Below are 13,912 nucleotides of genomic sequence, written 5' to 3' on the forward strand. Positions count from 1 at the left end.
ATAAAAACCGAGAAGTTTCCTACAATTGCTTATGAAACCTTCCAAGTGCTGTCTTGCATCATAGGTTTTTGGGGCAAACGCAGGCAGCTCTCAAGCAAACAAGTGGTGCTCTGAATGTGAAACTAAAAGATTAAATAACAGGAACAAGACAGAGCATAAGAAGGTCAACTTGAGTTTTCTGTGGTAGACCATTTTATTTAAATAATCTTGCCTGATACAAGTGCTTCTTTCTAGCCTTTTGTACATTGTATTAGGTAAAACCTGTCAGTGTCAGATAAATCCAAAATTATGCACAGCCTGGATTCTTTTGAGCTGCATGCAAGCAAATGCATCCAGTTGTAACTTGCGAACTAATTCCTGCCTCCATGTAAAAGTGATGAGAATTGCCATATTAGCGAGTTGCAGATTTTTACCAGTGTTTTCTGAGGAGGCAGTTCTGACTGCTTCCAGGGGGAAAAGCCCATGGCAGCAAACTGCTCTTGTGCAGCTTACCCACGGCAGTGTCCTGTGTGGGTACCCAGTGGTCTGCTTGCCCCATGCCTCCCTGCTGTAGTGCATGTGCATCACAATGTTGCAGAAAGGCTGGAGATGCTCAGGGAGATAACTATGCAACTTCAAAACAGGAAAGAAAAGGGCTTTGGCACCCTCCCTTTGTAAGGTGGCTTCCCTAAGGAAGGGAACTCATTTTAGCCGCCTAGCTGCCGTAGCTCTCCTGCCCTATTAATGTTTATTGCTTGAAAATTTTCAGTATTAGGCAAGAATCTTGTAATAAAAAAAAAACCACAATGTTTATTCCTTTAATTTCCCTATTAGGTGTATTTGAATACAAATCTTACCCTGGTTTTGGATTATGGCAGTTTTTAGAGATAGGATATGAAACGTAGTTTGTGCTTCTGGAGGAACTAATAACAAAATTTAATCCCATAGCCTTGCAGACCACTTCAGGAATGGAAATGAACAAAGCTTGTAGCTATTGTACAAATAAGAAGTGCTGCTTCAGCACAGGTTTAAGCCCCATGGTAATATGTAGTACAGGTTATGCTGCTGTCTGATGGGAGTGGGGGGGAATTGCTGATCAAACTCTTCTGAGTTGTTCACTTTTCTTCAAGAACCCGTGTTGCAAACTGACTAAATCTTGGATTGATATCGATGGTGCCTAAAAATACCTTGTAAGGCTTCATAGGTAACAAATCCAGTGTTAACATTAGTTTTACTTAGATGCATCTTGACAAAGAAATGCCGAGTTCTGTCATTTGTTTCTCTCTACTCTAGACGTGCAGGCATCAAGCAGCTAGTCCCAGCAGGACCTTGGCTGTGTCAGCTGCACAGATGAGCAAACTGTTGTAAATGTTTTGTGGAAGAAACTCTCATCTGTCTTCCTAGGAGGTAGATGCAGTTTGCTGTAGTAGTCTCAATAAATTGACGATTTAAAGTAACAAGCAGCCCTGAATTCAGCATTAAAGTATGTGAATAGTGTGCTGTAGAGCTGCCTCTTTGTAAGAGCAGGACTTACTTGAAAAGGAAGCTGCAAATGAAAACAGTGCTCCTGATTTACTTTTGGTCTCTGCTGATGCTAGACTCTCTGAAGGAGTGAGAAAAATGCATGGACTATAAATTGTTATCAGCATGTGATAAGTGGTATCACCATGAATCACATACTGCTTTTAACTGTGAAATTAAAATACAGTGCACAATCGCGAAGAGTTCTGCATTAATGGGGAAGAGAGAGTCCAATTTTTAATGTCACTTGCAATTTCAGGATAAAAGCTACATTGAGACCTTCAACTTTGTGCTGATTCAAGACATTCAGCTTGAAACAGCTAACTGAAACTTCATAGGAGTTGGCTGCTGGAGCAGTTAGAGGAGTGCAATGGAAGCTGCCTGCTATCCCAGGGAAATCTGTGCTGCTGCATTTCGATCCCAGCACGCAAGTAGAGTGCTTTAAAATCCAGAGGGAGGACTGAGGTGTCTTTGACAAACAAAGATGATAGTTAGTTGACCTCAGGAAGGTCATATCAGGCTAGAGAGGCATTTGCAGCCATTTGCTTTTTTTCTGGAGCTTACGTGCTGGTATGCAAAGGAAGTTAGGAATTGAGGATGATATGACCAGTACTTCTGTTGGCTTTAGATCTCAAATTGCATGCACAGTAAATATCTTCCTGAATGGGATTCATCCTTAAACTGCTGTTCAGGTATTCTCCTTCTTTACTTGTACTTTTACTTGGTGGCTGAATTATTCTTCCAAGAGAGGCAGCCTGTAGCCTGGCCTTTTTTTAGCCTGAGGAAATTTGAGCCTGTGCCTGCAGCTGCAGTAGTTGCTAACAGAGAGGCTGTAAGGTCACCCAGTCTTTGGATCATGTACCTTTGTGGGGTGAGGGGACATTAGTAAGTGCAAGTCAATGAAAAGAGTACAAAGCTGTTTTGAGCAGAAATTTCTTCAAGCAAGGGAATGCTCCAGCTCAGGTATCCAGCTTCTTGTGCAGAGGAGTCCCACATAAAGGTGCTCCTCTGCTTCCATGGCTTATGTATAAGTCTGATGAGTGATGGGAGGATGGTGTGGCTTGGTCTGCATCGGTGCTGTTCCCTCCTGCTGGTGAAGATGGAGGTAGGACTCATTCATGTCTTAAGTATGCAAGCTAATGGTCAGAACTAGTGTTACTCACCCTGTTTCTCCATTAGATCGTTATTGTATATCTTTCAAAAGGTTTCTTTTTGTTCCAGTTATGACTCAGTCCATGCTTTTGCTCAGTAATACCAGTGCTGATTTTGGGACAGGAAGCTTTTGTTCATGGACTGATCTAATCCTTTCACCCGTGAGTTCCCTGAAGAAAGGAAGCAGATAGAGCTGTTGCTCCTTGCAGCACTGTCTAGTGAAGATCTGCACACACCTGCTCTTTTGCTCCATACAAAAAACTCTTTGCAGAGGTCAGGAAAATTGAAGTGTCTAGAGCCAGGACTACTTTATAATGCTACCATCTTGTTGCTGAATAGCTGCTGCAAAGTTCTGTCCTCTCAGCTGTACCAGACAGAACTGAAGTGTGGGGTTTTTTTAAGAGCAAGTTTTCTTACCACAGCTAGCCTGCAGGCCACAAGTGAAAGGGCATTGTCGTACCCTATGTGGGCAGGACAGCACGCAGGAAATTGAGTTACAGGTTGAAACGTTTAGGTCCTCTTTGCCACACACCCTTGTGTACTTTGAATTTGCCCCTGACAGTTTTCAAAGCAGCTTTTACCTGGATTCCCTTATCTGCTTGACCCTACCTTTTAAAATTGAAGCATTAGTCTGGAAGTTGTTCAGACTTCTTATTTTCTTTTTATGGTGCCTAAAATATACAGGGAAGCTAGTGCTGTAAAATTCAGTTTCCAAACCAAGGAAAGTATGTTTATGATTTCTTGGTATTTGGTTTGCCAACCACTGGATGTCAGTGCTGCTCCACTGAAGAAAGGCTGTTCCCTGCTTCCTTCCCTGTGAGTGTGAAGGAAATGAGAGCAGAGGCCATCTGGGGTTTTGTGCAATATCCACATTTCTGGAGAAAATTTCATGGAGATCAAAATATTTATTAATTGCAGGTATCAAAACCAGCTACCATGCTTCAAACCTCTAATCCTCCACGCTGGATGAGAGGCAAGGTTGTACGTAGCGTTACTGCAGTCTATGGGGAGCTTGTGGGCTTGATGAATCAGTCTGTGGACTGTCCAATAAGTGGAATAAAGTTTCTGGAAAAAAATAAGTATGCTCTTACTAGAAGTATAAATGCAGTGCTTTTATGGCTTGCAAATGGGACATTTAGGAATACATGCTTTTTCAAGTTTAAAAAGTTGGATGTGCTGACAGATTTGAGAAGATTAAGTTGGACATGTAGCAAAAATCTGTCTAGACCTCTGGGTTTCTGCATTAAATACAGATTTTAAAATGCTTATAAATTGCATGCAGATGTGTTGTTCAGTTCAGGCTTTTGTAATGAGTTTGTCTTTTTAAAATTATGTTGTTACTTCATGTCTTTCACTCTATGGTCTTCACCATCTTGTCTCAAAGTGTGACTTACCTCCATTGCAGGAAGTGGGAGACATAAGCAACCAAAAGATTTTCATTGGTTTTGCAGTGTTTGCTTTGTTTCTGTTGTTGAAAGAACTTTGAAGTGCAGCTGTCTTTAACTGGAAAGCAGAAACGGTTTCCTAACTAAACTTCTGAAGGTGCATGCCAGCAGAACAGTGCAACTGGTATCAGATACTGCTTTCTCCTATGAGGCAAAAAGTGATTTTATTTTCCACTAGCTTTTACATGGAGCTCCTCAATGGCATTCAGCTGCCATGCCAATTTTGAATGTATAATAGTCCATTTTCCTTCACTGTAACATAAATCCGTCTCCAAAATTAATCCAGATGAATATGTGTTAAGTAACACAGATCTATTATTAATCTGTTATTAAGTGTATGATGGGGAAAAAAAACCTTTCACACTGTCAGTTAATGCACTTGGGTAGCACATCCACTTTATATCTGCAGATGGCTAAACAACTTGCCAGTAGTTTAAATGTCTGCTACTCATGGACGTATTGCAGTCTGTGATCAGCTGTAACCTTTTGAGAGGTTCCGTGGAAGAAAGACATCAGTGATCTGAACTGTGCATTTTAAACACTCTAGCACTTGGATGTTGGTAGCTTATAAATATGATAACCTGCAGCTACTTCTGGTATAAAAACAAGTCAGTAAACTACTTGTCAAAGTCGTGCTGTTTCAGAGCTTGCTTGTAGTACACCAGACTAGGAGAAGAAATGCCTTACTGAATTGCACTTAGCTGTGGATTGTTTTGATTCTGAAATTTTCTTTTCCCACAGAACCAAATTTCTGCCAATTTGTTGAGTATTTTTGTGGTGGATGAGAAATATATATTGATGCTGTTCCCTGACAGGAAGTGAAATATAGCCTCCTTCGCCAAAGAAATGTTCTTTAAAATACCTATAGATCTGTTATGTGGCCTCTTTCCATATTTATTTTGGTTTCAGAAACTAAATATTTCAGTGAATAAGATAATTTCATGCACAGGAATGTTTCTGTGCATTTAAGCTTTTTAAATTTAGGTTTAAGCTACGTTTATTCTATTATGAAAGGGCAGAAATTGATGAGTTTTACCTTGCCACAACAATGTTTGCAACTTTGCTGATTATGCAGATTCTGCCTGTGAACTTCATAAACTCAGCACTTTACAGACGATCCTTTTACTGGGTGAACCTGATTTTCAAAAGATGAACCAAATGCACAGTCCATCCTAAGGCATGTTACTTGATGTTTTGAAGAGGATCTGTTTCTTGACAGCCACAGTTTGCAGATTTTCTTCCACTCCACTCTACTGTCCACACAAGCAGCAAGGTGTTGGTGGCAGGGATATCTTGTCAGCAGGGTCTGTGCAATGCCATCCACCTACTCAGGAGAAAGCATGTAGCTGTTGGGACAGGACTCATCCCTCACCAGCTGTGTCCTGCCCCTTTCAGGAAGGTAAAAGGCTTGCTGACAGAAGGCAAGCTGCTCTTTGGGCCTCGTATCTCAGTGATGTATTTAACTTATAATGCATTTTATGTCCTGTTTCTCTTCAATCTGAAGGATAACTGTCAGTGAAGACTTTATTTGCACAAAGATGTTGCTCTGCAGATGACAAGGTAAAAACTAATAAAATCAAATCTTTTGCAGATGCAAATACTGGCATTATGATGAAAACCTGCTCACCTCCAGCGTTATCATTGTCTTCCATAATGAAGGGTGGTCCACGCTGATGAGGACAGTCCACAGTGTCATTAAGAGAACACCAAGGAAATACTTGGCAGAAATTGTACTGATTGATGATTTTAGCAACAAAGGTATGTTTGGAATATTAGCACCCTATTTGTAGAAGTAGTTTTTAAACATTTGTTTTGTTTATTACCTGCCTTGGATTGAGTTGAGTTTCTCTGCAGGAAAATTAAGTTACTTCTTCAGTGCTTTCAGTGAAAGGAATGCTCTCTTCCAATGAACTGTTTCCATAGAGGTGGCAATCCTTTATGTGTTTTCACCTGTTGGAAATACAGGATTTGCAGTGTGTAATAGGAGATAGTAGAAAGCTGAAGTAGCTAATACCTCTCTTAGATCTTGTGAAAATAAGTAGTTTTAAGAGCATTAAAGCAGTTTGAGTTAAGTCTGTTAGAAGTATCTTCTCTCTTTTTTTTTTTTTAAACCAGTGTATCTAAAGCTATTTTGAATTATTCCAGTTTGCTTTCAATAGCACTTTAATTTTCAACTTTTTTTTTAAATAAAACATCATATTAAGATGTTTATTGTTTCTTACTGGGGGGGAAGGCTTTTGATTTCTGCCTTTTTTTGAATCCTGTATATCAGCAGCTTTCAGAAGTCCAGGTATTTTCCACTTCCTCTGCAACATACATTCTGGTTTTGGTTTAGAGTCAGAATGTATGTACTTAACTGTGGTTCTTGTAAGCATACACTGTCTTGTTTTTCCTGTAGTGATGACATCATCATCATTAATGCAAAAAGGCTAAATAGAGGAAAGAAGTGAAAGTCATATACTAGAGATATAAGAACTTACACTACAGTGTTCCAATATATGGTGATTGTTAAAGGCAACATTTTGGAAGAAATTTGCTTTTTTTTTTTTTTATGGAACCGTAGTTCTGCTTTCTGGTCATGTGTAAATGGTTAACAGATACAGCTAGCCTGGAAGTAGCATCCAACAGACCCTTGTCTCTGCTATTTCCTTCCTTTTCCCAGATAACTTTCTTGAATCTGAAAATTCATTAAAGCAAGGTCAGATTACAATTTTCTTATCTTTGGGTGATGAAAACAAGCGCAGACTAGAATGGCTCCGAACGCCTTACTTGGACTGTTGTTTCACTATAATAGTTCTTCAAATTGCTTTAGGTTATGACTTGGTAAACACAGTTAAATTAATTTCAGTAATTCAAATTGCATTCTAGATGAAAAGTGGCCAAGAGAGTAGAATCTTGCTCCACTTCTTTCTCCCTAGAGAGAAACATGAACTAGATGGGCTGTGAAAGCTGCACCATTCATATGCAACTTTCTACCCAGAAGAGAACATCTAACACTGTGAGACTAGTGTTGAGGAACAGAGATGCAGGTGGAATGGGATGTTTGCTCACACTTTTATGTGGCTGTATTTATTTCTTAATCATCACCTTCTCCAGCAATGGGAAATTAAATTGGAGCGTAAGGGTTGCAAACACTTGTAAAGGCTGGCTCAGCTCCTAAGATCCCTGCCCTGTTCTTTATGAGAAATACTCTTTCATCAGAGGGGAGTTATAAGTGTCCAGAACTCTGTGCGTGTTGTGCCTCTGGTATTGGATAGCCTGTGGTCCTAAACCAGCACAGCCTTGCAGATGGGGACAGTTGCAATGGTTGGGAAGCGTTCTTCTCATTATAAGTCTTTCTATGAAGTCAGTTGGGAACAGTCTTCTGGCTGCATGAGAGCCTCCCTTTCTTCCTTATCTCTTCTGCAAACATCAGTGTTTGGCTGTAGAGAAACATATGAAGAGATGTGCTGAATTCTGCTCTAGAGATTTTTCTTTGCTCAAAGTACAAAGGGAACAGTAGCAGGAAGGTGTCACTAAGCTAATTGAATGCTTGCTAGCTCTGATCTTTGCAAGGAGACCTCCAGTGAAGCTAGTGTCCAAGAAGTGTTACAGAAGTTTCTACCATAGTGTCAGTGTCCAGGCCATGCTGCTGCATGTGTGTTCCCCCCTCCCCAGTTTTTCTTGTGTTTCTTGTTATATGTTTAGGTACCAAATTTATTGCTTTCTGAAGAGTTTCTCAGCTTGTGCAGCTTACTTTTGTAGCCTGTGCACCTGTAAGGAGCGACTGCAAGGTGAACACCAGTGTCACTAGTAGTGTTTAAAGGCTTTGTCTAGCTTTTGCATTTACTTGTGTTTTTATTGCTTTTCGTTCCCACTGATCCTGCTTCTCAAAAAATAAACCAAGTGGAAGTAATGAACATAGACAGGTAGCAGTATTTGTAACTTTAGTAGTGCTTGCTGTGGCGAAGCTGAAGCGTTACTCGGTGCTTGTGTTAGTGCTGAGAGCCCCATATAAGTTGCATTACAGTACAGGGGACTCATAAGCAGCTGCTTTAGAGAGGACTTCTGATACCAATTTCCTAGTTCTTAAATTGACATCCACAAGTTGAGGGGAAAAAACCTGCTTTCCTCCTCTGCCCACCCCCTCCCTTCTCTTGTAGTTTGCAATGCCTAAGATCATTTTGGAGAAAGGATGTGTCTTAAAAAAAAAACATCAATCCATGCTTTAATCATGTACTCAGAGGTGAGAGAAGATCCCAAACAAGGGAAAACCAGATTGGTGGGTCTAATATTTTGAAAGGTAAAATATAATAGCAAATAATAATAATTAATTAAAAAAACCCCACACAATTAGTGCTGTAAAGCTGTTGACAGATACCATAAATAGGTGTTCTGGATCAACAAAACTTAACACTGGATGAACTATTTCTAACTGTATAAGTGTGGGATTTTATACATTACTGTCATGCAGGCTTTTTATTTCAGGAAGAAGGGAAAATTCAGTTTTCCTCTGGGAAATAGCACTTACTGTGAAGCTTGGCACTGTTTCAGATAATGGACTGCAAAGCCCTGAGACTTGTACTGTAGAAAAGCTTTGCACAGTCAGTATGACAGGTTTTTACAGATCACTGTGAGCTTACATAGCTGAACATTTGATAACTAAAACATTTGGCTTCATAAGTAGGAGGGCTGGAAATAACTTCAGGGGTTATGTCTTTAAAATGTTCCTGACAGTCCTTCTGTAACATGTAGTTTTGGAATTTGCAGAATAAATAATGGTGTGGTATAAAGATTCTCTTAGTACCACTTTAGTGTGACCTCATAACTCTGTTGATTTTTAGCCTATAAAAATGTATATCACAGCTGTTATATCATGTATTCTATGTATATTACATGACATGTTATTCTGTAAAGCATATGTGAGAAAATTGTTCTTTCTCTACTTCTGTACTTATGTATCTCGAAGTTTCCCTAAAGCACAAGGATTTACAGAAGAAATTGTAAATATGTGTGGGAAAGGAGAAGATGATATTTAAAACTTTCAGTTGAGGAAACTTACTCTTTTATACGGGTGAAGAGTATTAAAAGACAGTGGTTTCAGAAGATCATTCTTTGAAGGAATTGTTGAATTTTCAGCTTTGCAAAACTTCACTTCCAAAGCCCACCATTTCCATTTCAATTGTTTAAATGTAGCTTTTGTTTAAGCTAGAAAAAAAATTACTGCAAGATCCAAACTTTAATCACATCTTGATGCAGGGCATAGAAAATGGTGTTGCTGAAGCAACCTGAGGGCTTGTTCTGCTGAAAGGGACATCTGTCTTCTACATGTTCCCTCTCCCATTAGTTAGCATAGGCATGGCATCTAGCAGCCCCTTGAAGCTGGTACAAACCAGTGCATGGATGCTGTGGCTGTACCTTCAGGTAGCTTTTTTTGGTTGCTGCCCAAGAGAAACTGAAGATAAGACTTTTTTTTTTAGCCTTTCAGTACAAATTTAGATTTTAAGTGAAAACCTCTACTTGAATGAGTGGATTCAAATTGCAAATACCTGGCTGCCAGCCCTTCTGCCTTTGTGAGTTTTCTTAACATAATCATCTGTGCAAAAATATTATGCAACACTAGGATCCTTTTTCAAGTTATGTGTTAAAAACATGGTTTCCAGATGAGTTTAGACCAACATGCAAATACAAATCTGTAACCATTTAAGCATAGCCTATCTCTATGCTTGCACAGTTACTCATTCTTTAATTGACCCAAGTCCCTTTGGCTAAGGGTTTGCTGTCTCATCAGTATAATGAGCCAAAGCTCACTCACTGCAGTTCTGGCCCTCCAATTATTCTTTCTAATTAATTTCATCAGAAGATTAGCATAAGATCACTCCCAGCTTGAAGAGGGAGGGCAATAATTTTAATATGGTAGGTTTCTGTCTTGGTTGACTCAGAGAAAATTTTGTGAAGGAAAAGGTGAGTGAAGAGCAATGTGTAACTGAAAAGTGGTACCTTCAGCTGTGCATACGACATTATCTAGTGAGGAGAAAGCATCTACTCAAGTGTAAAAATGCCTCTGCCTGTTTGAAGTACAGGCAAACACCCCAAAGCCACTATGTGATGTATTGAAATGACTGACAGGTGTCTACTGAGATCCCTTGTGGTGTGGCAAACCACGTCAGTTTCTTTTTCTTCAGAGATACCAGGGATAAGCCTGCACCGTGAACTCAGAGAGCTCTAAGTCATGGTCTCTTCAGGTTTAGTCTTTTTAAACAGTAGTATGAGCACTTGAATGAAAAGATTCTCTTAAAGGTTCATAGATACTGTTAAGAAGAGTGGGATTTGGGTTTTAAGAGTGCATAACTGTTTATTTTTAAACCTCACCAATATATGTACATATATTGTTTTGTTATTTGATAGCACACTTAAAAGAGAGACTGGATGAGTATCTTAAGCAGTGGAACGGCCTTGTGAAGGTATTTCGAAATGAAAGGAGAGAAGGTTTAATTCAAGCTAGGAGCATTGGAGCCCAGAAGGCTAAACTTGGACAGGTAGGAGCCAGTTCACACACAAGTCTGTAATTATTTTTTTTGTTTTGGAGGGGACAGGTGGTGCTGTCTCCTTTCAAATAGAAAGCATAATAATGTATTACTGGTACTGTTTTAAAAGGAGGTGAATTTTACCCCTTTAGCCTTGATTTTTTTGTTTGTTTGTTTATAACATGAGAATATTTCAGTGTAAATAAGCTTAGTTAAATCATCATGATCTCGTATACAGAAATAGAAAGGAATATAAAATACTTTTTTTTTTCTTTAAGGTTTTGGTTTACCTTGATGCACATTGTGAGGTGGGAATTAATTGGTATGCGCCACTTATAGCTCCTATTTCTAAGGACAGGTAATGTTCTCCTGTTGCTTCCAGCGTCTGGTCTCTTGAGAAGAAAAAGTCATTGTAACAATCTTTGCTCTTCAAACTGCAGTTGATATATGTTTCATGGCTATATTTATCTGTATCAAACTCTATGAATATTTGCTGTATGATGATTTTGTTGTCTCCTCGTATAAAAGCTGTGTAAGGAGGAAAGAAGGCAGTCAGGTAACTAAATCTGCAGATAGTTTGTTTTAATGGGCACACTGAATATATTGCTTAATGTAGATTAAATGTAAGAGAACTCCTGTCATTTATGATGATCTGAGGGGCCCTCATAAAAGTGTTCTGACTGAATAAGGAGCCTAATTAAACAAAAATAACTATTTTTTAAAAGTGATTTTTCTGGCACAGAAAAAGCAGCAGTGTTTCGATTTAATGGGGATTTAGAGCCTTCCTTAGTGATCTTAAAGTTCTCTAACTTTCTCATCTTTGTTCTTGCAATATGGTCTTACTTGTTTCCTCTGAAGCACATTGGAATGTTGTGCTTAGCAAACTGAGGCCAGGGCTTGAGCCTGTCTGCTACAAGCCCCAGCACTTGGTAGGAGTCAACAGTGGAAATGCCTGCTCTGCAGGCATAGGATCTGGGAGAGGTGGCAAAGGAGGCAGATCCCCAGGGGCTTTGTTTCTTCCACCTGTTCCAGCCGCTGTTGTTGCTTATTACCACACTTGTATGGGCAGGGTGTGTGTGTGTGTATAGGAAACCATGTGCTTGTTTAATCCCATAAAATAACCACGTAATCATAAAGAACATTCCTTAACCTGTCATACAACCAGAACGTTCTTGAAGAGGTGGGGTTTGTGTGTTTTAAAGGCTGTAACTCAAATTGAGGAGTGTATTTGAGCCAGGATGCCAGGGAGAAGATGGAAATAGTTGTGTAGTTCCTATTTTAAAAGAGAAAGGTTGGTGAGAACGGGCAGCTTTAGAGGCGCCCTCCAGCACTGCCTGCAGAAGCGGTTACAGAAGCACCAACGGTGCCAAAGCACACTGTGCTGGAGGGCAGTACTCAATAGCTTTCTTCCAAAGCTGGCACACCCTGGGTGCAACATGGTGCTGTTTCTACCTCAGAGAAAAGCATGGCATTAGCATTTCTCTTCCCCTCACTTATTTTGCTGTCCATAGGATATGACTTCAAGCTTGAAACATTTCAAATTTTTAGTCACTGGGAACTGATTCGAAAAACTTGGGGAGGACAAGAAGATAATATCCTGGTGAATATTTTGTGATGGATCACCACGAGGAGCATGTTGGAAATCAAACAGGAAGAATTCTGCTGAAGGCTGCTGCTAGAAGAGCACCAGCACCCCCTTTTTTTTTTTTTTTTTTAATCCTGAGAGATTGGGTTTTCAGAGCAATTGAATAGGGTAGAATAGTGAAAATCTGTGTTTACATTAGTAAAAGCTAAGAGCTTATGCTTTTTGACAGCTAAGGTCTGATAGGAATAGAAATGACAGGAAATAATAACACTGTGAGAATCCTGGCCCTCTAAGGGTTCCTCTTGCCTCCATCAGTGCTTTGTTAGACCAGTGTCAAGAAGTCGCCTAGAAAGAAAGAAGTACTGATAAACTAAGACATACGTTAGCAGTGCAGACAACTCTTCTGCTTTCAGAACCTCTTAAAACACCATGAAGGGCTACCTATTTTTTCTTCTGCTGAGGCTTAATTTTTTACAAATGTGTTTGAGTGACTTTCCATATGAACTGTTCTTTAAGCCTAACAGTAAATGGTTAGACACATTACTCTTCTGAAATTGTATTTTGCTCTTTCTTTCCTTTCTATAAATATTTCAGAACTACATGTACTGTGCCTCTAATAGATTACATAGATGGGAATGATTATTCCATTGAGCCACAACAAGGTGGGGATGAAGATGGTTTTGCCAGAGGGGCCTGGGACTGGAGTTTGCTATGGAAACGAATTCCCTTAAGCCAGAAGGAAAAGTCCAAACGCAAACATAAAACTGAGCCTTATCGGTAAAGAGAGCTGTTTACATCCTGTGATTCGTTATGAATAATTGTCTAAACCCTTTCATTTTTCCCTCCCCCCTCTTTTCCCACGAACTACGGTCGGTGCACGTGTGCCACGCGGGTCTTGCACGTACCGCATCTTCCCTGCCACCCTCCGCCACACCGCAGAACCACGTGCACCGTGCCGCTTATAGATGTCATAGATGGCAACACTTATAAGATTGTACCGCAAGGGGGTGGTGACGAAGATGGGTTTGCTAGAGGAGCGTGGGATTGGAGTATGCTTTGGAAGAGGGTTCCCTTGACCAAGCGAGAGAAGGAAAGCAGAAAGACAAAAACTGAACCGTATCGGTAATCACTAAATCCCTTAACCCGTTTCTTGTTTTTCCCAAAGTCAGTATTGATCCACTAAAACTTGCATGTACTTTTAGCCTGAAAACCTTCATGTTTCTGACCGCACCAGCTGCTTTGTTTAATCATACCTGTTTGCCACAACTGACTATTTGCTCAAAATATCTTCGCTACCTCGTGTTACCTCTCCATTCCTGCTCTTGTGTGTGGGTAATAAGAGTGCACATTAGAAGCCCTGTGATTTTGTTTGGGAAATTAAAATCTCATACGACTTCGTTTCCAAGGAAAACTTGATTTTCCTGTGACAGTCTTTTTAAAAGTAGTGTTGGAAGCAACAATGCTTATTTAACCGTTTGGTTTGGAATAACGAGCATGCTTTAAGTATTTATAATACCTGGTAATGCTTAAAATCTGTAGCCTGCTGCATTGGCTTGATGCATGCATGCGGCATGCATGTGCATCCAAACAATGCCTTTTTACCACGGTTCTCTGACTTGCTTCGTAATAGATCACATCTGACAAAGCAGCATACAGTTTAAAGAATCTTTGGTAGATATTTTCTAAGGGCTTAGTATGTTAGGGGATTTTAAAGGGATTTTAAT

General features: G+C 39.8%; 1 protein-coding gene across 2 annotated transcripts in view; it reads left to right on the top strand.

Moving 5' to 3' along the window:
- The window catches only part of GALNT7 (polypeptide N-acetylgalactosaminyltransferase 7), a 69,245-nt gene that overhangs the window by 40,667 nt on the left and 14,666 nt on the right, over positions 1-13,912 (top strand). Inside the window, exons 3-6 of one of the 2 annotated variants that reach the window (XM_064148860.1) lie at positions 5,689-5,855; positions 10,485-10,615; positions 10,882-10,961; positions 12,783-12,965. In XM_064148860.1, coding sequence (XP_064004930.1) covers positions 5,689-5,855; positions 10,485-10,615; positions 10,882-10,961; positions 12,783-12,965 — 561 coding nt within the window. Of the gene's footprint in view, positions 1-5,688; positions 5,856-10,484; positions 10,616-10,881; positions 10,962-12,782; positions 12,966-13,127; positions 13,311-13,912 lie in introns of both variants that reach the window. The other variant, XM_064148859.1, reaches the window with a different exon arrangement.

The sequence above is a fragment of the Pogoniulus pusillus genome, chromosome 9 (genome assembly GCF_015220805.1).
Source record: "Pogoniulus pusillus isolate bPogPus1 chromosome 9, bPogPus1.pri, whole genome shotgun sequence".
Taxonomy (NCBI): domain Eukaryota; kingdom Metazoa; phylum Chordata; class Aves; order Piciformes; family Lybiidae; genus Pogoniulus; species Pogoniulus pusillus.